This window comes from Lepus europaeus, chromosome 10, assembly GCF_033115175.1.
Source record: "Lepus europaeus isolate LE1 chromosome 10, mLepTim1.pri, whole genome shotgun sequence".
Lineage (NCBI taxonomy): Eukaryota > Metazoa > Chordata > Mammalia > Lagomorpha > Leporidae > Lepus > Lepus europaeus.
In genome coordinates, this window is record NC_084836.1 from 56,689,113 (window position 1) to 56,713,471 (window position 24,359).

Here is a 24,359-nt window from a genome sequence, read left to right on the forward strand (position 1 = left end):
ATTTGGACAAGGCCATAAGCAAAGTGGAAGTTCTCTCCTCCCTTTAGAGAAAAGTACATCCTTCTTTGGCCCCTTTTTTCCATTGAGGTCTCACTCAGAGATCCTTTGTGTAGGATATTTTTTTGCTAGTGTCTCGGCTTTCCATGCCTCAAATGCTCTCGTGGGCTTGTCAGCCACATCTGAATGACTTGAGGGCTGATTCTGAGGTCAGAGTGTTACTTAAAGCAATTATCATTCTATGAGTCTGCTGTGTAGACTGCTTCCCATGTTGGGCATTCCCTCCTTTTTAATTCTATTATTATTACCAGGCACTTGATGCTATTTATATGATCTCTTTAACACTTAATTCTATCTATGATCACTTTAACAATTAAGATGGCATTTTTATCAATTTTAATGGGATTTGGAGTCCCATGACAAGTTTTTAAACTGTACCATTAGAAGTAAGTCCGGCCAGCGCTGTGGCTCACTAAGCTAATCCTCCACCTGCGGCGCCAGCACTCCGGGTTCTAGTCCCAGTTGGGGCACCAGTTCTGTCCTGGTTGCTCCTCTTCCATTCCAGCTCTCTGCTATGGCCCGGGGAGGCAGTGGAGGATGGCCCAAGTGCTTGGGCCCTGCACCCACATGGGAGACCAGGAGAAGCTCCTGGCTCCTGGCTCCGGATCAGCACAGCGCGTCAGCCGTAGCAGCCATTTGGGAGGTGAACCAATGGAAGGAAGACCTTTCTCCCTGTCTCTCTCTCACTAACTCTGCCTGTCAAAAAAAAAAAAAAAAAAAATCCATAGGACTGTATGCAGAACTATACAGTTTTACAGGTACAAACTTCCTCCTCCCTCTCTTACTCCCCCTTTTGTTTTTTACTGGGATCTATTTTCAATTGGCCTTATATATACATATGATTAACTCTATTTTAAGAGTTCAAGATATAGTATGAAAAAGAAAATAAAAAATTTTTTAATTTAATAAAACTGTTCCTTGACAGTCAAGTTGAGGGCTGTTCACAGCTTTCATTTTAGGTGCGCTAGTAATGCTCACAGATCAGGGAGAACATAGAGTATTTGTCCCTTTGGGACTGGGTTATTTCACTAAGTATGAAGCTTACCAGATTGCCATTTTGTTGCAAATGACTGGATTTCATTTTTCTTACTGCTGTGTAGTATTCCATAGTGTACATATCCTGTAATTTCTTTTTTTTTTAAATATTTATTTTATTTGTTTGGAAGAGTTAGAAGTAGAGACAGAGAGAGGTCTTCCATCCGCTGGTTCACTCCCCAGATGGCCGCAACAGCCGGAGCTGTGCCAATCTGAAGCTAGGAGCTTCTTCCGGGTCTCCCATGTGGGTGCAATGGCCCAAGGACTTGGGCCATCTTCCACTGCTTTCCCAGGCCACAGCAGAGAGTTGGATTGGAAGAGGAGCAGCCGGGACTAGAACCCATGCCCATATGGGATGCCGGCACTTCAGGCCAGGGCTTCAACCCGCTATGCCACAGCGCCAGCCCCCCAATAATTTCTTTATCCAGTCTTTGGTTGATGGGCATTTAGGTTGATTCCATGTCTTAGCTATGGTGAATTGAGCTGCAATAAACATGGAGGTGCAGATAGCTCTTTTGTTTGCTGATTTCATTTCCCTTGGGTAAATTCCCAGGAGTAGGATGGCTGGGTCATATGGTAAGTCTATATTAGATTTCTGAGTTATCTCCATACTGTCTTCCCTAGTGGCTTTACCAGTTTACATTCCCACCAGCAGTGGATTAGGGTACCCTTTTCCCAACATTGTCTCCAGCATTTGTTGATTTCTGTAGCATTCTAACTGGGGTGAGGTGAAATCTCATTGTATTTTTGATTTGTATTTCCCTTACAGCTAGTGATCCTGAACATTTTTTCGTGTGTCTGGCCATTTGGATTTCCTCTTTTGAAAAATGTCTAAATCCTTTGTCTGTCTCTTAACTGGGTTGTTTGGTTTGTTGTGGAGATTCTTGATCTCTTTATAGATTGTGGTTATTAATCCTTTATCAGTTGTGTAGTTTGCAAATAATTTCTCCCATTCTGTCAGTTGCCTCTTTTTCCTGACTATTTGTCGTACAGAAGCTTCTCAATTTGAAGTAATCCCATTTGCTAATTTTGGCATTGGCTGCCTGTGCCTCTGGAGTCTTTTCCAGGAATTCTTTGCCTGTGCCAATGTCTTACGGGGTTTCTCCAATGTTCTCAATTAATGTGATGGTGTCAAGTCATAGATTTAGATCTTTAATCCAGGTTGAGTAGATTTGATTTCTGCTGTTTCTGTTCTGTTCCAATGGTCTATCCATCTGTTTTTGTACCAGTACCAGGCTGTTTTGATCATAACTGCCTTGTAGTATGTCTTGAAATCTGGTATTGTGCTGCCTCCAGCTTTGTTTTTGTTGCATAAGATGGCTTAAAGCTATTCAGGGTCTCCTGTGCTTCCATATGAATTTCAGCATCATTTTTTCTAGATCTGAGAAGAATGTCTTTGATATTTTGACTGGTATCACATTGAATCTGTAAATTGCTTTTGGAAGAATGGACGTGCAAAATGGGTTTTAAAACGGGCCAGATTTTCTGGGTCTGTTGAGTACTCTGGTTTAATCTGGGATTTAATGCTTGCTTGTTGAAATGCCTACCTTTCACTTCCTTCCCTTTACAACCCTCTTAATGGATTTCTGTTAAAATTAGCTTAATTACCTTTTGCATTTTCTTAGCTTAAGAACTCTAAGACCCTATTCTTAAAGTCTAGTCACTTTCCACTACAAATTTCATTATCCTCTGAACCAGCCCCTTCATTCAAAGGAGATAGGGAAGCAGGGAACAACATTTGATCTTACATGTTGTATTGAGGTTGGTGGCAGAGCTGATGGAGGAGGCTGCGACAGCAGGGCTCTGAGGATTACATGTGGGGAAGGAGCCTGAAAGGGAAAGTAGTAAGATGTGTCAGCTGGCTGCTCAAGGAACAGGCTGTTTCTTTTCTTCAAGTTAACGGTGCCATCTAAACGTTAAAAGCAGAAAGTTCCCCCTCCCCTAGCAATCCAAATGAAGCCTGGTTCCTCGGAAGCTGTTTGAACAATAACTCAAATTTATTGAGTGGTCAGTGTATGACAGGTGTTAGTCTATTTGAAAAGTTCATTTATAATTTAAGATTTGTTTTATGTATTTGAAAGGCAGGGTTACAGAGAGAGAGGGAGAGACAGAGGGAGACCTTTGATCTGCTGCTTCACTCTCCAAGATGGCTGCAATGGCCAGAGCTGGGCTGATCCAGAGCCAAGAGCTTCTTCCATGTCTCATATGTAGATACAGGGTCCCACGTACTTGGGCCATTTTCCAGTGCTTTCTCAGGCACATAAGCAGAGCGCTGGATCGAAAGTGGAGCACCTGGGAATTGAACCAGTGCCCATATGGGATGCTGGTGCTGCAGACAGCAGCTTAACCTGCTGCACCACATCACTGGCCCATTAGTCAGAGAGATACTCCATCCCACATGCCTCCAATAGCCAAAGCTGGGCTAGGTGGAAACCAGGAGCCAAAAATGCCATCTGGGTCTCCCACAGAGGTGGCAAGGACCAAAGTACTTGAGTCATCACCTGCTGCTTCCCAGAATGCACATTAGCAGGAGACTTGATTGGAAGCAGGGGCAAGACTCAATTCCAGGCACTTCATGTGTGATATAGGCATCCCAAGCAGCAGCTTAAACTGCTGCTCCCTAACACCTTCCCTGACAGGTGCTATTCTGAGTGTTTTATCTGAGTCAACTCATTTAATATTCATGGCTTTATGAAAAGTAGATATTATTATCCCCATTTTACAAATGAGGGAAATGAGTGGTTTGCCAAAGACTGTATACCTTAGCAGAGCCCTGCATTTGAACTAGTGCCATCTGATTCCAGAGTCCGTACACTTAGCCAGTATATACAGCTCAGCCTGTATTAGGTATCATCTTGTGTTGGCACAGGCCATCAGCAGCCATGGATGCAGTAGGGAGTTATCAGGGATGGTCAGTAATAGTCAGTGTTGGGGAGTCAGACATTTCAGCTGCAGTGGTCTGTAAAAACTCTGAAGTATCTGAGCAGAGACCTGGATGTTGGGAAGGAAGTGGCCATGCAAAGTATGTGGGTGGGTGTTCTGGGCATAACAGTAGATGTCACAGCACGAAGCAGGACTAAGTCAGGCTTGTGCAGGGGACATAGGTAGCAGTTTTTCTGAACTGCTTTCACTTTCTGAGTCAGCCATCTGTCACCTCCAGGCCATTGTGCCACTAACTGCTCCTTCTTTCTGGGATGCGCATCTTCTGTCCCCTTCACCTGGTCAAGTCAGTTGTCCTTTGGGATTTGGTTTAGGTGTCCCCTCTAGGAAGTCACTTCAGACTTCTGCCTTCCTACATGTTCCCAGCTGGCCTCACACTTATCGCCTCTTGACATATTGAGTTTGTTTTTACTCTGGGTGTTCCCAGAAGAAAGGGGCTATCTAGACCTGGAACACTCAGCCCTTAGTGTACACTGGGGGCCATACACATTAGTTGAATGGATTTTGCCAAGTGGGAGAACAAGGGCTGAAACTTAACTGTCCTCATAATTGATGTTTTTTACACCACTGTGTGGGTAGAGGTCAGATGAGAAGTATGAAGCGCCTGGGCTTTGATCCAGCACAGAGATATTGGAATTTTTTTTTTTTTTTTTTTTTTTTTTGACAGGCAGAGTGGATAGAGAGAGAGACAGAGACAGAGAGAAAGATCTTCCCTTTTGCCGTTGGTTCACCCTCCAATGGCCGCTGCGGCTGGCGCATCTCGCTGATCCGAAGCCAGGAACCAGGTGCTTCTCCTGATCTCCCAAGCGGGTGCAGGGCCCAAGGATTTGGGCCATCCTCCACTGCCTTCCCAGGCCACAGCAGAGAGCTGGCCTGGAAGAGGGGCAACCGGGACAGGATCGGTGCCCCAACCGGGACTAGAACCCGGTGTGCCGGCGCCGCAAGGCGGAGGATTAGCCTTTTAAGCCACGGCGCCGGTGAGATATTGGAATTTATGTTGGTGGCACAGTGGTCTGTGCACCACTCATTCTGTGAGGTGGGCACAGTCAGCTGTCCAAAACAATGGCGTCCAACTGCCCAGTGAACATAGCTGCCCCGGGAGAGCTGGGGCAGGTTGTATGTGGATGCCACAGTAGCTATTGACATTTTCTCCTGGCTAGAAACTCCTCTAGCTCTAGATTTGGTGGTAGGAGTTCTTAAATGGGTTTTTAAGGAAAGAAACTGAATAGAAAAACTAGAATGACGTGGCATGGGCCAGGGGAAAGAGAACTAAGTTGGGAAGACCTCCCAAATAAGCCTTGCTTTGTGAAATCAGAAAGATGTTATGTGTTGGTTCTCAACGAGTGTCACTTGGAGATGTCGAGTAAGCGGATCCCGCCGAAGCAGCCCAACATGGGAGTTCTCTGCTTTGTCCTGCAGTCGCAGTGCTTCTCACTGAATGGATTTGGGCGACTTGCTAGCATGCTTTGAAGCGTGTCTTTGAAAGTCCTACATGAGCGTGAATTCTCTAACATCAAGGCTTAAGTATGTGTTTGGAGACCTGATGTGTTCTCCTGAGAGCCCATTTCCTTCTTGTTCTTTCAGTAATTATGCAGCCCGGTCCTTCCTAAAGCTAAAAGTAAGTAGGTTAACACATGAGAGTCCTTGATTTCCTACCCCAGAGTTTCCTGAGGGCCTTTCATTTTATCACAATGACTATATACTTAAATCCTAGAAACATTCTCCAACAAAAATATGGAATACTTTTTTTTGTCTTGTAAAGCTTTTTCTCTTAAAATTTATGTCTTTTAATTTTTCAATTGTTTACTTATTTGGGGCTGGCACTGTGGCGTAGTGGGTAAAGCAGTCTCCTGCCGTGCTGGCATCCCAAGTGGGTGCCGCTTCGAGTCCTGGCTGCTCCAGGACTGATCCAGCTCCCTACTAATGTGCCTGAGAAAGCAGTAGAATGTGGCCCAAGTCTTTGGCCCTATATTTGTACATGGGAGACCTGGAAGAAGCTCCTAGCTCCTGATTTCAGACTGGTTTAGCTCTGACTGATGTGGCTATTTGGGAAGTGAACCAGTGGATGAAAGATCTCTGTGTAACTCTGCCTTTCAAACAAATTTATTTAGTCAGAGTTAAAGGAAGAGACAGAAAGAAAAAGACAGACAGATCTGCTGGTTCATTCCCCAGATGGCTGCAACGATCAGGGCTGAGCCAAGCCAAGCTTAAGCTGGGAGCCAGGAGCTTCATCCTGGTCTCCCACAGGATAGCAGGGGCCCAAGCACTTTGGACATCTTCCACTGCTTTCCCAGGCACATTAGCGGAAATCGGATCAGAAATCGAACAGCTGAGACGTGAAGCTGTGGCCATATGGGATGCTGGCATTGCAGGCAGCAGCCTAACCCACTGTGCAACAACACCGGCCCCTGTGAGTCTTTGCTTATACTTAAAGATCATGTGGTAAAAGCTCCATCATTCTAGAAACTTGAAATTGTAACATTTCAAGAGGCATTAAAACAGTGGGCCCATGACATCCATTGTAATTCTTAGTTGTCTAAAAACTGGAGCTAGGAATAATTCTCCCTTGAATTCCTTACTCACATTCAGTGTCCACAAGAAGTCTAGCATCTCCCTACATAGCATGCTACTTAACCGGAATCTTATAATAGAATTTATCCATCTGCTTCTTAACCAAGATCATACAACAGAATTTATCCATTGTATTTAGGGAAGATGTGAGCATGATGTGTGTTTGATAAACTTGGACTGAATCTCAGTGACTGGATTTATACTAGAACTTGGAGACCTTTCTCTCCAGGGAGCAAAACACCACTAGAAAGAGCTCTCCCAGGGTTGTGGCACAACAGGGTTGGGCTGCCTCCTGCAGTGCCAGCATCCCACGTGAGGGCCAGTCAAGTCTTGGCTGCTCTGCTTCCAGTCCAGCTCCCTCCGTGCTAATATGCCTGGGAAAGAGTGGAAGATGGCCCAATTGCTTAGGCCTCTGCCACCCACATGGAACATTCAGATGGAGTTCCAGGTTCCTGGCTTCAGCCTGGCCCAGCCCTGCCCATTGGGACCATCTGGGGAGTACACCAGTGGATGAAAGAGCTCTCTCTCTTTCCTTCTGTCTTCCTCCTCCCCTCCTTGTTTTTCAAATAAGTAAATCTCTTTTAAAGATTTTATTTGAGAGGCAGATTAACAGAGGGAGGGAAAAACAGAGAAATGGATTCCATCCACTTGTTCACTCCCCAAATGGCTGCGATGCCCAGAGCTGAGCTGATCCAGAGCCAGAGCTTCTTCAGGTCTCCAATGTAGGTGCAGGGGCCCAAGTACTTGGGCCATCTTCCACTGCTTTCCCAGACCATCAGCAGGGACACAAACCAGTGCCCATATAGGATCCCGGCACCACAAGTGGAAACTTAGCCCACTACGTCACAGCACTGGGCCCAAAATAAGTAAATCTTTAAAAAAAAATCCTCTCTGTACATCTGTTGGCTCTTGAGGCAGTTTTTGGTGGAATGGACTCCTTATCTCACATCTGCATCTCATTATTTTGGTATTGACCCCCTTTTTTTTTTTTCCCCTGTTAGCTATCTTGGCCATGTCAGTAGGCCCTGAGGGATTGACTTCCCTTCATGTCACTGAGATCTTATCACACTTCAGGGTCTGTCTGAATCCATTCCAGAGATAATGTCCCCTTATGTTTGCCCTTTCCAACCAAGATCACTCCCAGGTTCACACTGCTCAGTTTGCCTGGGGCACTTGGAACTAGGAACTTTATCTCCCTGTGTAATCCCTGCAGACACCATTTTATGGGGTGTCTTCTCAGTAACATGGATGGCCTTCCCTCCCCCCTCAGTTGTTTTCCACTGAATGGTAATTTTCTTTAGAGATTTATTTGAAAGGTGGAGTTACAGAGAGGCAGAGGCGGAGAGAGAGATCCTCTGTCCACTGATTCACTCCCCAAATGGCCACAACGGCCGGAGCTATGCTGATCCGAAGCCAAGAGCTTCTTCCGGGTCTCCCACATGGGTGGAGGGGCCCAGGGACTTCGGTCATCTTCCACTGCTTTCCCAGGCCACAGCAGAGAGCTGGATGGGAAGTGGAGCAGCCAGATCTTGAACAGGCACTGCAGGCAGCAGCTTTACCCAGGAAGCCACAATGCGGGCCCCAAATGCTAATTTCTGACAGCTGTGGAGTTACACTAATTGATTCAGAGCTAGGATATTTATCCCAGCCCTCAAGAAAGCTGATCCCTATGAAGATGCTATTTTGCCTCTCATAGCTATACATTTGGGTGTAGTTTCAAATTAGAAGTATCCATGATAGTAGTTTTGTGCTTTTTTGTTTTGATCTTTCTGTTGGGCACCTTCTGACTAAGATGATCTAAGTTTTCCCAACAGTTTCGAAGACATTTCCTTTGAGTAAATCATAGCTTTTCCACTCCAAAGCTGTTAACTTCGTTCATTTACATCTTGTGTTTGATTTCTTCATCTGTAAAAGGGGGTGGAAACCGCGTCCTAGAATCATGACAGACCGAATGGGGGGAAGTGCTAAATGCCTGGCAGAGACCAGTGCTCAGAAAACTGCAGTTCCCACATACTCTCACCTGCCCTCACGTGCATGGTGTATTGTCCTGCTGACCTGTGACCAAATGACTTCCACACCTGTGCTACTGTGGTAGCCACCGGCCACAAAGGCTGTTGAGCACTGGAAATGTGAGGAGTTGAAACTAAGGTGTGCTATATTAGAAAATGCTAGATTGCAGAGATTTGATTAAAAAAAAAAAAGCAATGATATTATCAGTTGAAACAGCAATATTTTTGATACATGAGTTTGACATGTTCTTATTTCTAGTGACATACATGGCCTTCTTTATTTCTGTTGGACTATACAGATTTAGGCCCTGTAAAGGCATTGAACACAGAAGGAAAATATTCCAATAAAATAGGCAAGGTATAAATGTAGAACAGTGTCTACCTTCTAGAATGTTTATTAAAAAAAAAAAAACTTTAGGCATTGTTAGAGTAGTTGTAGACTTTAAAGCGTATTGAAGACATTTTTAGCAATGTTGTCACTTTGAGAAACTTTATGAAGAGCTATTAATCCTCATGGGTGGCAAACATTCAACCTTTGAGGCTAAAAAAATGTTTAAGGATTCTGAAGGCAGATTTAGTGAACTGATGTGAACAATCAAGTTTGAAAACACTGTCCACATCACCAGCCTTGCATTTTTCTCATTTACAAGACTCGGGGCAATTTCAAAGGAGTTTTTTTTTAAATGTCTTGGCCAGGGGCAGGCATTATGGCCCAGTGCAGAAAGCTGCTGCTTGGGATGCTCACAGCCAATATCAGGGTGCCTGGGATCAAGCCCCACCTCTGCTTTAATCCAACTTCCTGCTAATGCTTCTGAGAGGCAGCAAATCATGGCTAGAGTACATGGGTTGTGCCACCCACATGGGAAACCCAGAAGGAGTTCCTAACTCCTGGCTTTGGACTGGCTCAGCTTTGGCTGTTGCAAGCATTTGGGGAGTAGATGGAAGCAGATGGAAGATTGATCTCTCTGGTCCTCCCTCTCCTTGTGTCACTTAGTCCTTCAGATAAATAATTTTTTTTAAAATGTTTCATAACAGTTTGGGTTAAATGTGTGACTTCCCAGGGGAATTATTTATAAGTCTTTATTATTTTTTAAGTTACCATATTTAAATATATGAAACAGCGAGACCCAAGTAAGTATGGACTGTACAAGAGGAAATAGTGCTATTTGTCTCATGGGTTGGTAGGGAAGGAGAGCTTTATTTAGTATAGTTCAGATGGGAAATGGGGCCAATTGTGTTCCAGACTGATTTTTTTTCCCCCCTCATTCTCATAGATGCTTGTTGCCAACATTGACTTGGGTCCTACTATTTTGGACATCGCTGGCTACAGCCTGAATAAGACCCAGATGGACGGGATGTCCTTACTGCCCATTTTGGTAAGTACAAAGCCCTCAGTGAGGCCTGAGCCCAAACTCTGAAGCAAATTCCAAGTTAAAGACTTAAGTAAATCTTAAAGTTAGAGAACAGCTTTTTTCTCTGATCTTGTGGTAGGAAGTAGTTTTCTTGAAAACTGATTGGACCTCATATAAACTTTAGAATTCTGTATCCTCCTCTGTCTCCTCTGTACCCAGAACATCCCCCATAAATACAGGTGACGAATCGGGACAGTGATGGTGAAAAGGCGCATTAGTTCCTGGTATGAGTTTTTAGAACACAAAAATTAATATCTCAGTAGAAACAGTCAAGAAAAGTTACTAATTAACTCAGAAGAATTAGAAATGGCCAGATATAAAAAGATTACTTCAGTGCTGATCAAAGAAGTGCCCAACTAAAGTAGGCCTTTATCACTTGTGAACTGGCAGGGATTAAAAAGATTAGAGCCAGAAATGGCAGGAATGTGGGGAATTGGAAGCTCCTGATGCACTGCTCACAGAAGTGTACACAGTGTGACCAGTGAAGTGGCCAGCTTAACAAGACTTGTCAATTCAGGATGTGCATGTCTAGCAATTCCACCTGAGAATTGTGTTAAGAAAATGAATTCACTCAGGAAGTATTTGGGTACCTGCTTTTTGCCTGATACCACATAGAGCTATGTATAAAAATGTACAGGTAATATTAATAGAAGGAAATTGAAAACATAAATGGCCAGTAGGGCATTGGTTAAATATGGTACAGATAAACAACAGAATGTTAAGCCAACACTGAATGATATCTATCCAAAGGCATTAACTTGGAAAGGTGCCTGCCACATACCACAGGGAGAAAGTACAATTCACAGCAGCATCTCTTCCCCATTAAAAATGTATGTGAATACATTTTAAGCATAGAAAAGTTGAAGAGTCAGTGTGAATGTTGTAAGTTATGAAACAAAAGAACTACCCAAGAACCTTCCTTCCCATTGCAAACTGCAAATATTAACAATACTAGTGCATTTACCTGTGTGCTTCTCCCCACCTCATCCTATGCCTGCCACGGCAGGTGATCACTGTCATAGATCAGATGGTCATGATTCTCGTGTTAGTTTGAGCAGGTATCCCTAACAACATTTCTTAGGTTTTTTTAAGATTTTATTTATTTGAGAGGTAAAGTTACAGACAGTGAGAGGGCAAGATAGAAAAGTCTTCCATTTGCTGGTTCACTCCCCAAATGGCCACAATGGCTGGAGCTGTGCCGATCAGGAGCCAGGAGCTTCTTCCGGGTCTCCCACACAGGTGCAGAGACCTAAGCACTTGGGCCATCTTCCACTGCTTTCCCAGGCCATAGCAGAAAGCTGGATTGGAAGAGGAGCAGCTGAGACTCACACCAGAGCCCGTATGGGATGCCGGTGCTGCAGGCGGAGGATTAACCTGCACCACAGAGTCGGCCACAACATACCTAGTTTTTATTTTGTCGTAAGCTCTCTAAATATTAGTCTTCTCAACGTAATCTAGGATTTTGTGCAGTTGAGTCTTATTTCCAAGACTGACCTGTGTAGGTCACAGCTGCCTAATATTCCGTCATATACATACATCACAACTTATTAATTTGTTTTCCTATCAGCAGGCACTTGGATGTTGTAGACTTTTTTTTTTTTTTTTTTTTTTTTTTTTGTGAAACAGTGCTGCCATAGAATTCTTGTAGTATCTCCGGGTGAGTAGCTGTGCACACAGCCAGCTTATAGGAATTTGGCACATTCATTGTAGAAATATTACCGTGTTACTTTACAGAATGATCATACCAGTTGACATTCCCATCAGCAATGTATGGGAATTCCCATTGCTCTAATATGAATCTATCCAATAACTTAATTTTTGCCAACCTAGGGGTAACAGTCGTATTTGGTTTTACTGTTAATTTGTCTACTGAGATGAGTCAAATTTTTCTAATAAAATGGCTTCATTCAGATGTCATACAATTCACTAATTTAAATCTACAATTCAGTAGTTTCTGGGATATTCACAAAGTTGTTCGTCACCATCATTAACTTTAGAGTGTTTTCATCACTCCAAGAAACCCCTTACACATTATCATTGACTCCTCCATTTCTCCCTCTTCCCTGCCCCAGGCAGCCACCAATCTACTTTATTTCTCTCTGGATCTGTCTATTGTGGACATTTTATGTAAATGGAATCATACAGTATGTGACCTCTTACGACTGGCTTATTTCATCATACTGTTTTTCAAGTATCCTCTGTTGTGACATGTATCAGTACTTTCCTTGCCTTTTAACTGGCAAATAATGTCCCTTTATGTGAATATACCATTTTTTTATTCAGTCATCGGATAAGCATTTGAGTTGTTTCCACTTTGGAGCCATTACGAGTAATGCTGCTATGAACAGCTGCATGTAAACTTTTGTGTGGCGGTATGTTTTCAGTTCTCTTAGGTATATATATCTAGGGGTTGAAATTGCTGGGTCATATGGTAACTTAAGTTTAATCTTTTGAGGAGCTGCTAGACCATTTACCAAAACACCTGCAGCATTTACATATTTCCAATGGCAGTGTCAGAGGACACCAATTTCTTCACACCCCCTGCTCAGCAGTTGTTGTAACCTTTCTATTTTTACAGGGTTGTGATATGATTCATCATTGTGGTTTTAGTTCACATTTCTCTAATAATGAGCATCTTATCATATGGTCATTGGCCATTTGTATGTTTTTATTGGAGAAATATCTGTTCAGATCTTTTGCCCATTTTTAAATTGCCTGTTGATCAGTGAATCACTTTTACTTATGCCTGTTGTTTCTTTCATCTTGAAATGCCTCTGTATGTATGCCCTCATACTCTCCCTGTCTGATTTGGCTTTCTCCTATGATAAGACATGAGAACATAGAAATTCAGTGTATACATTATTCCCTTTAATGGTTAATGTTCTTTGTGTCTTATTTACATAAAAATATTTCTAAACTTTGAGATCAGAAAGTTTTCTCTTAGTTTTATAGTTCTGGCTCTTAAGGTTAAGTCTTTATCTAGAATTTTCTTATGATTCAGGAATCCAATTTCACTTTTCTCTATAAATACCAATTGTCTTTTCTGGATCATAGAAAAGATGATCATCATTTCTGGGTCATCCCTGCACCTGTATCATTTTGTCTCATAGAGCTGTTTAATAAGTCTTCATGTGGGCACACTTTGCTCCTTTATTGTTTGTGTAGGATCCCAGACACCTCTATTTAATGTAAACTTTAGAATCGGCTTTTTTAGATTACCTGAAAAATGTTAGGCTTTGGTTATTACTGTGTTTTATCTATAGATCAGCTGGGGCAATTTAGCATCTGAATTTTCTTTGTATGCATCTTACACTATATATCTTACTGTGTTTATTTTTTTAATTAGAAAAAAAAGATTCAAACAGGAATGAAAATCATTACATAGTCTGGAAGTGCCACTTGGGACCTGTTCTTTCCCTTGTTCATGTTTAGGGGATTTTCCTAATGCAATACTGATGAATTAGAGCAGTTAAGTAACTTTGTGTGCCTATGTAAATGAACTAAAAGAAAATGGTGTTCATTCCTCTGGGCCAGCCACACAGCCTGTGCTTAGCAGCTGTTGTACTGAACAGCGTACACAAGGTTTCTGTGCAAGCTCTGTGGACTAGCTAGCGGTTGGACAACTACAGCCTGTGCACCAAATCCCACCCACCACCAGTTTCTGCAGGGTTCTCTTGGAACACTCAGCCCTGCTGCTTTCCTGCTACAACACAGATGGGTAGACCTCATGGACACTGTAAAGCCACAGAGCCTGAGTCCTTACCGTCTGCCTTTTCATGGAAAAAAGTTTAACGGCCTCTCCAGACCGTAAGCCTCAGTGTGTCACACAGGAAAAGGCCAGGTACTATATCCCCCAGGCAGATTTAATTGCCATGGGATGTGAACTGGCCTTTGGGAGTTTTTGAGCTCCCTTAATGATTTTAATACGCAGCAAAGTTCAGGAACTACTGATCTATAGACTTCCCAGATGCTCTTTTCTCCTTTGGACACTTTTCAAAATTTGTGTATTTCAAAGGCAGAGAGAAAGCTCCAATCTGCCATTTGCCTCCCCAAATGCCTGCAACAGCCTGGGCTGGGTCTGGCCCGGCCAAAGCCAGGAACTCAATCCAGGTCTCTCAAGTGGATGGTGTACCAATTGCCTTCAGGGTCTATGTTGGCAGGAAGGTGGGGTCAGCTGATGGAGTTCGGGAGTAAACTCGGGCGTTCTGATGGTGGGATGCAGGCCTCTCAGCCATAGGCTAAAGGCCCACTCCCTTCTGAACACTTGGGACACTCAAGCCTGACAGAGAAGCTTTCCCTGATCTCCAGCTTCTGGCTCCGGAGTGTGAGTACTTCAGGAGGAGCGGGCAGCTTCTGCAGTCTCTGGCTCATGATGTCTGAGACCCAGAACTACACAGGACTGTGCAGGTCTCATCGTAGAACAGCGAGTGACAGAGAGTTGCTGTCTGACTCCTTTCCCGCTGCTCTATTCAAGGCTACGACTCATTCTTCACCATGCTCACCCAGGTGAACTGCCCTTGACAGCAGTGGATCTCAAACTAGAGTTCCCCAGAAATGCCTGCGGGGCTTCTTGAAACCCAGGCTGCTCCCTTCCTCCTTTGGGAACTAAGAATTTGCATTTATAACAGGCTGCCAACTGAGGCTGATTTGAGAGCTTTTGCTTTAAAGCAGCTTCTCACATTTTACTGTTCAGGGAAATCATCAGAGGATCTGGACAGTGTTGGGTTCATTAGGGCTGTTGTGAGCCTGAGATGTGCACTTTTTTTTTTTAAGACTTATTTATTTGAAAAAAGAAAAGATCTTCATCTGCTGGTTCACTCCCCAAATGGCTGCAACAGTTACGGCTGGGCCAGGCCTAAGCCAGGAGCTTCTTCCATGTCTCCCATGTGGATAGCAAGGACCCAAGGACTTGGGCCATCTTCTGCTTTTTCAGGCACATTAGCAGGGAGCTGGATTGGAAATGGAGAATCTGGGACTTTAACTGACACCTATATGGGATGCCGGCACCATAGGTGGCAGCTTAACTTACTATGCCACAGCACCAGCCCAGAGTGTGTGCTTTTCAAACAAGTGCCCCACTAGACTTTGAATAAGGCTTTAGAACATCTTAAGAGCAATTTCTAGGGGGCCGGCAGTGTGGCACAGGTTAATCCTCTGCCAGCATCCCATATGAGCACCGGTTCGAATCCTGGCTGCTCTACTTCTGATCCAGCTCTCTGCTATGGCCTGGGAGAGCAGTGGAAGATGGCCCAGGTCCTTGGGACCCTGCACCCACGTGAGCGACTTGGAAGAAGCTCCAGGCTCCTGGCTTTGGATCGGCACAGCTCTGGCTGTTGAGACCATTTGGGGAGTGAACCAGCAGATAGATGGAAGACTTTTCTGTCTCTCCCTCTCACTGTAACTCTCTCAAATAAATAAAATCTTATATAAAAAAAAAACAAAACAAAAACAATTTCTAAACTATCTCCCAATCCCGCCTGTCACCTCCAGATTCTGCTCTTGGGCTTTTGTGTTTATTTGAGACCTAGCTCCTATCTACTGGTTGACTCCTGAAATACCTCAACAGCCAGGGCTAGACCCAGAAGCTGGGAACACGGTCCAGGTCTGAGTAGTTAGGTGGCAGGGACCCAGTTGCTGGAGCCTTCATCACTGCCTTCCAAGGTCTGCACTATCAAGAAGCTGCAGTCGGGAGTGGAGCCAGGAGTCGAACCCAGACGCTTCACTATGGGATGCAGATGTCTTAACCGTTATGCCCAAAGTCCAGTCCTGAAGTACAGCCTTGGTTTTGGAACTTCCCTGCTCAGAAACTTCTCATTGCCACTGCGTGCCATTCTGTACTGGACAGATGTGCAGGGCCTTTTCCTGTCTGGTTGCCAGCCGCCTGTCCACTGACTGCACCACTTCCTTGTCTGCATGCTGGACTTCAGACAGCTACGCTGCCACGTTTTCTGCTCCATCCTATATTCATATGCTTTTGATCCCAAACTTGCTGTTACTCCTGGATTCGTCCTCCTCTTGCCTTTAGTGCATCTGTATTAAATTTTATGGTTTCAAGTGCTTCTGTCCTTCCACAGTGTACAGTGTAGAATAAATGAGATAATGTATTTCTGACCATAACAAGTTGCTTAGAAACTTAGTCTTTAGCACAAAGCAGCCCTGCGTGATAGTTGTTTCTTGTCCTTGTGTCTGTCAGTTATATAAATTGCTCGGTATGAGCCTAGAACATTCTTATCTAGAACACGTAAACAGTACTGTTCAATCTGGACTTTGAGCAATGTATGCTGTGACGTTGATTCTTGCTTAGCTACTTCAGTTTCCATCCCTGACCTGCTTCACAGGTTGGTCTTGGGAAGAAACTTCTCAATGTTCAAAGCGTTCCACTGTCACTTGCAGACTCTATAAATACCAAACGTGATACTCAGTAGCTTTCATATGCATCCATTCTAGTCATTCCCTTGAGTTAGCAAATGAACAGTCTAACTAGTTTTGACTGTAAGTCCCCTCGGGCAGTAGAGTAAAACTTTATTACAGTCTGTGTGCCTCACAGAAACTGCCTGGGCTTTTCTTTCTAGACAGGGGCCAGTAATTTGACCTGGCGCTCTGATGTCCTGGTGGAATATCAAGGAGAAGGCCGCAACGTCACCGACCCAACGTGTCCCTCCCTGAGTCCTGGAGTATCTGTGAGTAATACTTAAACTGGCTTCCACTGTTTTGTCATGGACAACTCAGCAGGGTGCTAGATTAGATTTCTTAAGTATTTGAGTCTGGTTTTTTTTTTTTTTAAAGATTTATTTATTTATTTGAAAGTTGGAGTTACACAGAGGAGGAGAGGCAGAGAGAGATCTTCCACCCACTGGTTCACTCCCCAAATGGCCAGGAGCTTCTTCCGGGTCTCCCACATAGGTGCAGGGTCCCAAGGACTTGGGCCATCTTCTACTGCTCTCCCAGGCCATAGCAGAGAGCTGGATCGGAAGTGGAGCAGCCACGACTCAAACCGGTGTCTATATGGGATGCCGGCACTGCAGGCGATGGCTTTACCCACTACGCCACAGCACCAGCCCCTGAGTCCTTCATTAGCACTTGATTGTGAGCGGTTAACAGATGGACAAAAGTAAATCCAGTAATCCTGAAAGTGATACTGGGGACCTATCATTAGATTGTGCGCTTCAAATCCTTCCAGTTTATGTAACGAGGGCCCATTTGGTTAGTATACCTGCACTTGTCATCCCCGTTCCCTTCTGTCTTGTCTCTCCAACACCAATACCAGTTTTGCTAAGAGTTAGTTATTTGAAAGCAGAGTTACCGGCTATGCCACAACACCAGTCCCCCTCCCCCCCTCCCCAATCTATTGTTGATTCACTGGCTTCTCTGAAAGGCTTCCTCGTTTCTGTCCATTCTGTGTCTGGCCTAAGCCAACTTCATTGCCTTGAGGCAGCTAGGCACAATACATAGGTGAATGATCTTTGTCTTCATAAATGCCCCTACAGCAATGTTTCCCAGACTGTGTGTGTGAAGATGCCTACAACAACACCTATGCCTGTGTGAGGACCATGTCAGCGCTGTGGAACCTGCAGTACTGCGAGTTTGATGACCAGGAGGTAAAAAGGCCTCAGCCTGCACCTCTCCCATCTGTCTAGTGCTGGTGCTCTGAGGTTGGACTTGGGTGGTCTGAGAGTAATTCCAAGGATGTTCTAGAGGGAAAATGCTGTTCTCATCTGTACTTGAACTTAGCTTTCCTTAAGACACACTTTCCTGAGGCCATGCCTCACTTCCCCTAACTGACCTTTCTGAAGGGATTCTCACTGCCACCGCCACCACCCCCACACACTTGAAATGTAGTCTTGTGAGTGACACATGCCTGCTGTGTGAGCTTCCCGGGATCCTCCCTGCCCTGTAGTGTGGAGTGAAAGTACAGCACTTCACCTCCCTGGAGGTGGACAGCATGGCAGTGTGGGTTAGCTGAAGGATCATCATGGGGACTCTAGTTCCTTGTGACCTCATACTGTTGGTCAGCTTGGGCTCACCCGCCCCATCGGGCAGCCCTCAGTACCACACGGAGTGGATGTGTGCTTATGTTCTCAGAGACAGACTCCCTTGTCATTGAGTCCACAGCTCAGAGGCGATTTGCCCAGCAGAGAAAAGAGCTTTCCTTAGACTCGGTTCCTGTTCGTTCTTCTCTAACACGCACCAGTTTGAGAACTACTTTGTAAGCAATAGTCTGACACAGCTACTAGAAGCCATTATAAGCAGCATTTCCCCACAGTAATCCTAGCCTATTACTTGACTCCAGTTTGGAGAACTGCATAAAGATTAGGGAAAGAAATGTTAGGAATACTCAGTCAGGGTTATACATCCACAACTACTGACATCTGTAACACCAGGTGCTTTCCTGTAATTCTAAGGCCAGAATCAGCCCTCAGCTGTTCTGTCTCCTCAGTGCCATGCGCAGGGCCTGCCTTCTGTGCTCCAACGACAGAGCTAATAGGTTTCCTCTCCTGACTGCCTGGAGGCACAGGGTGCGCAGCACGCGGCTGTACACCAGCAGCAGCCGTATCCCTGCAACAGATGCTGCATTGTCTCCACGGCACAGTGGGCTCTTTGAGGAGCTTGGGACCAGATGGCATTCTCCTGGGCCTTGGAGTTTTTATCTGCCACCTTCCCGTGTGAAGTCATGCACATAAGGAGTATTTCTTCCGCTGTAACCCGTCTTCTGTTCTTTCTCCATCCTTTCATTTCCTCTAGGTGTTTGTGGAAGTCTATAACCTGACCGCGGACCCAGACCAGATCACTAACATCGCTAAAAGCATAGACCCCGAGCTTTTGGGAAAGATGAACTACCGGTTAATGATGCTGCAGTCCTGTTCTGGGCCAACCTGTCGCACGCCAGGGGTTTTTGACCCCGGGTAAGTTTTTTTTTTTTCCCTTGAGTTACCCAAGTTGTCTCTAGTGGACATGCTGTTCCTGAAGGCAAAGGGAGGGACGTTCATGCTGAGGGCTGAGCTGTGTTTGTCATGTTTTGCTTTAAAGTGGAATGCATGACTTTAACTTTGTAATTCTTGGTGAATTAACCTGTGGAGTGGGGAAAGCAGCTAGAGGCACAGCCCTTTCCCCAGTAAGCAGGGCTCTTCCTCTTCCCGTGCTATGATTGACATGGTACCACTTCTTTAAATAAGTGCTGATACAGGGCTGCCCCGTGCCCTAGAGCTTCTAAGAACACACAACTTCATTTCACTGCTCAGAAACTCCAATTACAGAAACCTATCAATTTGGTACTAGGTATAAATGCAAATGTTGAAATGTGTAAGCACACAGTTAAGCAAGTATAAATGAGAATTACTTCCTGCTGAGTCAGGCTTGTTCCTCCCCATTCTGTACCTCTTCATTTAATTTGACAAGGAGGGAGTATTCCCATCCAAGGAGCCATTCTCCGAGTGCTTGTACTGGCTGAAATGCTCCCAGTAGCCACAGCTGGGAGCCAGGAGGCAGGAACTCAATCCAGGTCTCCCACATGGGTAGCAGGAATCCAGTTACGTGAACCATGTCTCCCATAGTCTGCATTAGCAGAGGTAGAGAGTCAGGAATCCTAGGTACTCTGAAGCTGGGTGCAGTCATCTGTAGCTTTCACTAGCAACGTTAGGTGTCACTATACCATGCACTTGAGCCACCTACAGCAAGAAGCATTCACTTCTCTTCTGCTTGAAGGTTATAAAGTTGAAAATCAAACTTTCATTCGAACGGATTTCAGTTCTGACACTGTAAAAGAGGGAGAAGAATGTCTTAAAATTGTAGAAAGCTGTAATTGGCCATCTGCAAGTTAAATCATCTTCAGTCCAAATTAGAGATGTAGGTAAATGAATAGAGAAAACAACTATATTAAAAAAATAAAGAATATAGTAAATCAAAGAGATAAAACCAGTTAAATAACTATATAACAATATTAAAGACATCATTTAAACTATACAAGGCTGGCTTTTGGCACAGTTATTGGACTCCACATCCATGAGTCCCAGCTCCACCTCCAATTCCAGTTCCCTGCTAATTTACACCCTGAGAAGCAGCATGTGGTAACTCACATACTTGGGTCCCTGGTTTAGCTGTTGTGGACACTTGGGAGTGAACCAGTGGATGTAAGATTTTTCTATCACTGTCTGCCTTTCAAATAAAAGTTTTTCTTAAAATTCAGTATCTTACCCAGAGTTCCAACTTCTGGTCAGATTTGTAATTTCCAACAGCTACTTGGCTCAGAGTATCTTGTCAGACATCTATAGCATTACACTTTTTAACCACATTCAAGTACTCTGAGTTGGGGGACTTGGACCTCTTTATGCTATACTATGTGGGCAAACAGCACTTCACCACTCACTGCTAGAAAATGGCCCTGCCACATTGGCATCTGCCTGGCAGCTGCCCTAGTTCTGCACATGTGGCAATTATTGTAGAATTCCCAGAAAATTGAGCTTGGTGCTACGATCTGTCCAAGGGCCATTCTCCAAAGAACTAAAATAGCTTGGTCTCCTATTTCCCAAATTGTTTAATTATCTTGCTCACATTCTAGAAGCTTGAAATCTGGGGTTCTAGATGCTGGTTTTGTGGATGTTGACATGAACTAGTCAAACTCCACATGATTTTCTCTTCGTACCTTATTTTTTTCCTTGACAATATTTGGATCTAAAGAACCTTCTAAAATGGGGTCAGCAGACTAGATCCCATGGGCCCAGTTCCACCACCATCTGTTAGAACATACTTGCACACATTCGCTGTTATTTTTGTACTTCAGCAAAGTTGAATGGTTGGAACAGAAACTGGATGGCCCCCAAACCGTGAACTACTAGCAGTTGGCCAACTGCTACTCAACTGCTACTGGCAAGAGTTATTGCCTATCCTATGGGAGAGACTAAGAAGTGTTTATGCCCTGCACATCTAAAATCTTTCTGGTCAACCTGCATTCCTTACATCAGCGAAGTCCCTACTCATGTGACCATATAGTATTTACTCCAACTTCCCCCTTGAGTGGTAAAATTAGTTACTTTATGTTCCATACATTTTACATAAATGCCTTACTACTTTATTGGTATCCAGAGAGGTTAGTTAATGGCTTGTCTAAGTTCATGATGTGCAGAATCAAGCCCATATCTGAAGTGCACAATAGAGGGGAGGGCTCTGTAATTGCCCGTAGTGTTCAGCAAGGGCTAGACTGCCACCTGGCTGCTTTATACTTCAGGGACTGTTCCAGCCCCTCCCAAACACACGCACACACCTGCCATCTCAAAGCTTTCTACTATTCTAGATAACCAACTTCTGCTACTCTCCTCTGGACTTACCCTCCAAGAGTTGATGCATTACTCATTTTCCCACTTGATTCTTTCCTTACGGTTTCATGGTTTCTTTGCTATCCCTCCTGCCATCGCTTCCACTGAATGAAGCATGCGGCGGCAACCTAGAGTTAATGTGACAGCCACCTTTTTTTCTTCCCCAGATACAGGTTTGACCCTCGTCTCATGTTCAGCCACCATGGCAGCATCAGAACTCGAAGGTTTTCGAAACATCTGCTGTAGCAGAAGTGCCCAGCCTCTGCAGTTGGATCCCTGCACGCTTCCTTCTGATGAAGTGATTGTAGTAGGTGTCTGTAACTTGTCTTCAAGACCACGCCTGGAAGAGTTGCTGGACTGCCTTTGTTTCAAGTCCTGTTTGGAAAAGCAATCTAATCAGCTGACTTCCTTGTGCCATGTGTGAAACTGTGAACTCTGCCATCAAGAGTGGCTGTCCCAGCCTCTTCCTTTAGCTGATAACAAACACTCCTGACGTCTTTGTTCTCACCACAATCCTTTCTGTCCTGGGGCCACAGTTCTTAGTATTCCCCACGTGGTCCAAGTCTGAATTTACAAATCCATTGAGATAAATGGCAATACTTTAGGGGGAGAAAGGAAATCTGTTGTTACATAGGTTTGACCCAAAGTCAAAGGACCTGCATACCATTTCAGATTGAGCACGTCACTATGAAAATTCCTAACATCACATGGCTTAACCACCAGAGCAGGATCATCTCATGAAGAACATGCTACCACTGTTGGAACAAGCAGAGATATTGTGTATCAACTCCTTCATGATGTGATAATGTCACAGACTTAGTAAGTCCACCAGGCTCTGTCTTTGGTTTGGGGAGTTTTTGTTTCTGTTCTGGACTGAAATGGAGCCATCAGCTTGTAGAAGCTAATCCCAGGAAGCTCTTGAGGTGACAGCCATTACTTGCCAGTGGCTGCCAACCACACGGAGTGCCAGTTAGCATGAGCAGTATTGGAGGGAAAGGGCTTCTCTTGGGGCTTTCCTCTCTGATGTAAAAAATAACAGTGGCTTAGGTGCACCTGTCAGGGGAGAAAAATGGCCAAGGGTTGATGGGAAGGCTGTGTTTTCTGAGGGCATTCTATGGCTAGCCTTGGGTTAAGAAGTTTTAGGCTTGTACCCCTGTCGCGCAGGGAACCTGAATGTCAGTGCATGCAGTCATTTTGACTGTCTGGATTTTGCTGTCACTGTTCGTTTTAAGATGGAAAAACTTCTTTCTGTGCCCCATGCAGATAGTTGCCCTGAGTGTTATGGAGTCTTACTTAATGGGCCTCGCTGACTACTCCCCTGTTGGCAGCATCTGTTTAGGCTTCTCCATTCTTCAGAATATCTACACTTTTATTGGCAGAAGGCCAATTCCATTTCTACTGTTTGTTTCACAAGAAGGGTAATTGTGATGGTGGGGTGGCAGAGGGTAGGTAGAGATACAGTCTTACAAGCTATTCAACTCAGGCAGGAAGTCCTTTTAGCTTTAAGATTTTCTGTCAAGCTTTAGGCACTTTGTAAGACATAGCCATGAGTAACTTTGCTATGAGAATTTCAGATGGGTTAATAGCTGTTGAGTTTATCCCATTACCTCAAGTGATCTCAGCACCTGTGGTGGTATCGAGGTGAAATAGGGAGTGAAATGAACACCTCTGCTATGAATGTTTTAGAGAAATTATAGAAATCTTGTAACAAACTATAATGTTGAATATGGGTATCACCTTTATTCTCTACTTTGACTGATAATATTATCAGTCAACTTCCACAGTAATGAAAGTTGACCACAGTTATTCCCAAATAAAAAGAAAGCAACTCTTACCAGGTCTATGGGCTGTGATGTCATATTATTCAGTTTTATGTTGTTGGTTCGGGAAAGCAGGTAAAACCCAAGAGTTACCCAAAGTAGTTGCTAGTAGGATCTCTGCCACGTGGCTCTTCATTCAGCCAACATTTTGGGTGGTGGGGATATGGTAAGGCCTCTTCTGTACCATCTGTTTTTGGTACGTTTCTTACCTAATCTTTGAATAGAGACCTCCATTTATAGCCCAACCAACTAAAAAGTGCACTATTTCCAGAATGTTTATGTACAAGGGACCCACTACAGGAGGCTTGCCTTGTTCTTAGTTGTACTGATTTGGATTATTTTTTCTTTTAAGGAGGTCAAGTCCATGTCTGTCGGTGCCCTTCCTAATAGAGAACAGATAAAACCATTAGGAATGAACGGAGGCCTTAGCAATGAAATGGAGATTTTTTTGCCTTAGAGGATTTCTTATTGTGAAGCTTCCTTTCACATAAAGTCACAAAGGGGGAACAATCTTTAGAGCATCTTTGAATTTCACAAGTGGTGCTGTTGCCAATACATTCTAACAACCATAGGGTTTTTTTGTACAAAATACTAATGATACTCATGGAAGTTATAGCTTAATCTGTGAAAAATGTTCTTGCATTGATTTTTTTTAAGTATCTAAAATAAAGATTAGTGCTTTCTTAATGAAAAAGCTGATCCTTAATAAGAGAAAGCAAAGATTATTTCAGACTGACCCACCAGTGGAAGTAGCTGAGTATTTCCAGGTTCTTCTATTTGTCCACGCCACCTCATTCCACCAATTTTTTTTAGTTCCTGTGTTGGCATCATCTGTTCCGGCTCTGTGTCATCTCACTTAGAAAGTGCCCTTCCAAGGACCCTGTTCACTGCTGCACTTTTCAATGAATTAAAAGTGATTTCTGTTCCAGTGGGAATGTGTCCTTTGTTTCCGTTCACAACTAGTAATTCTCACATGGTGCTTTTCCCCCCTTGAGCTATAACACTCACCTGGTAATGGACATGAGACAGCTCTATCTGGGTAGCTCACACATGCATAGTCCTTGCTGAAGAATAATCCTGTAAAGCAACATGTAAAAAAACCCTGATCCAGTCATGTGGTTACGTTACAGGGGTCAACAGATTCATTAAAGGAACAGTTAATTTAGGCTTGCATGCCATGTGGTCTCCGGTGTTGATTCACAAAAG

At 44.1% G+C, this 24,359-nt stretch overlaps 1 protein-coding gene across 1 annotated transcript in view; it reads left to right on the forward strand.

Moving 5' to 3' along the window:
* Positions 1-23,167, forward strand: part of GNS (glucosamine (N-acetyl)-6-sulfatase) — a 46,331-nt gene extending 23,164 nt beyond the window's left edge. The window contains exons 10-14 of the mRNA XM_062203298.1: positions 9,887-9,988; positions 16,597-16,704; positions 17,512-17,622; positions 18,767-18,927; positions 21,501-23,167. Of these exons, the coding sequence (XP_062059282.1) occupies positions 9,887-9,988; positions 16,597-16,704; positions 17,512-17,622; positions 18,767-18,927; positions 21,501-21,579 (561 nt within the window). The 3' untranslated portion in view covers positions 21,580-23,167. The remainder of the gene's footprint in view (positions 1-9,886; positions 9,989-16,596; positions 16,705-17,511; positions 17,623-18,766; positions 18,928-21,500) is intronic.
* The last annotated feature ends 1,192 nt before the right edge of the window (positions 23,168-24,359 follow it).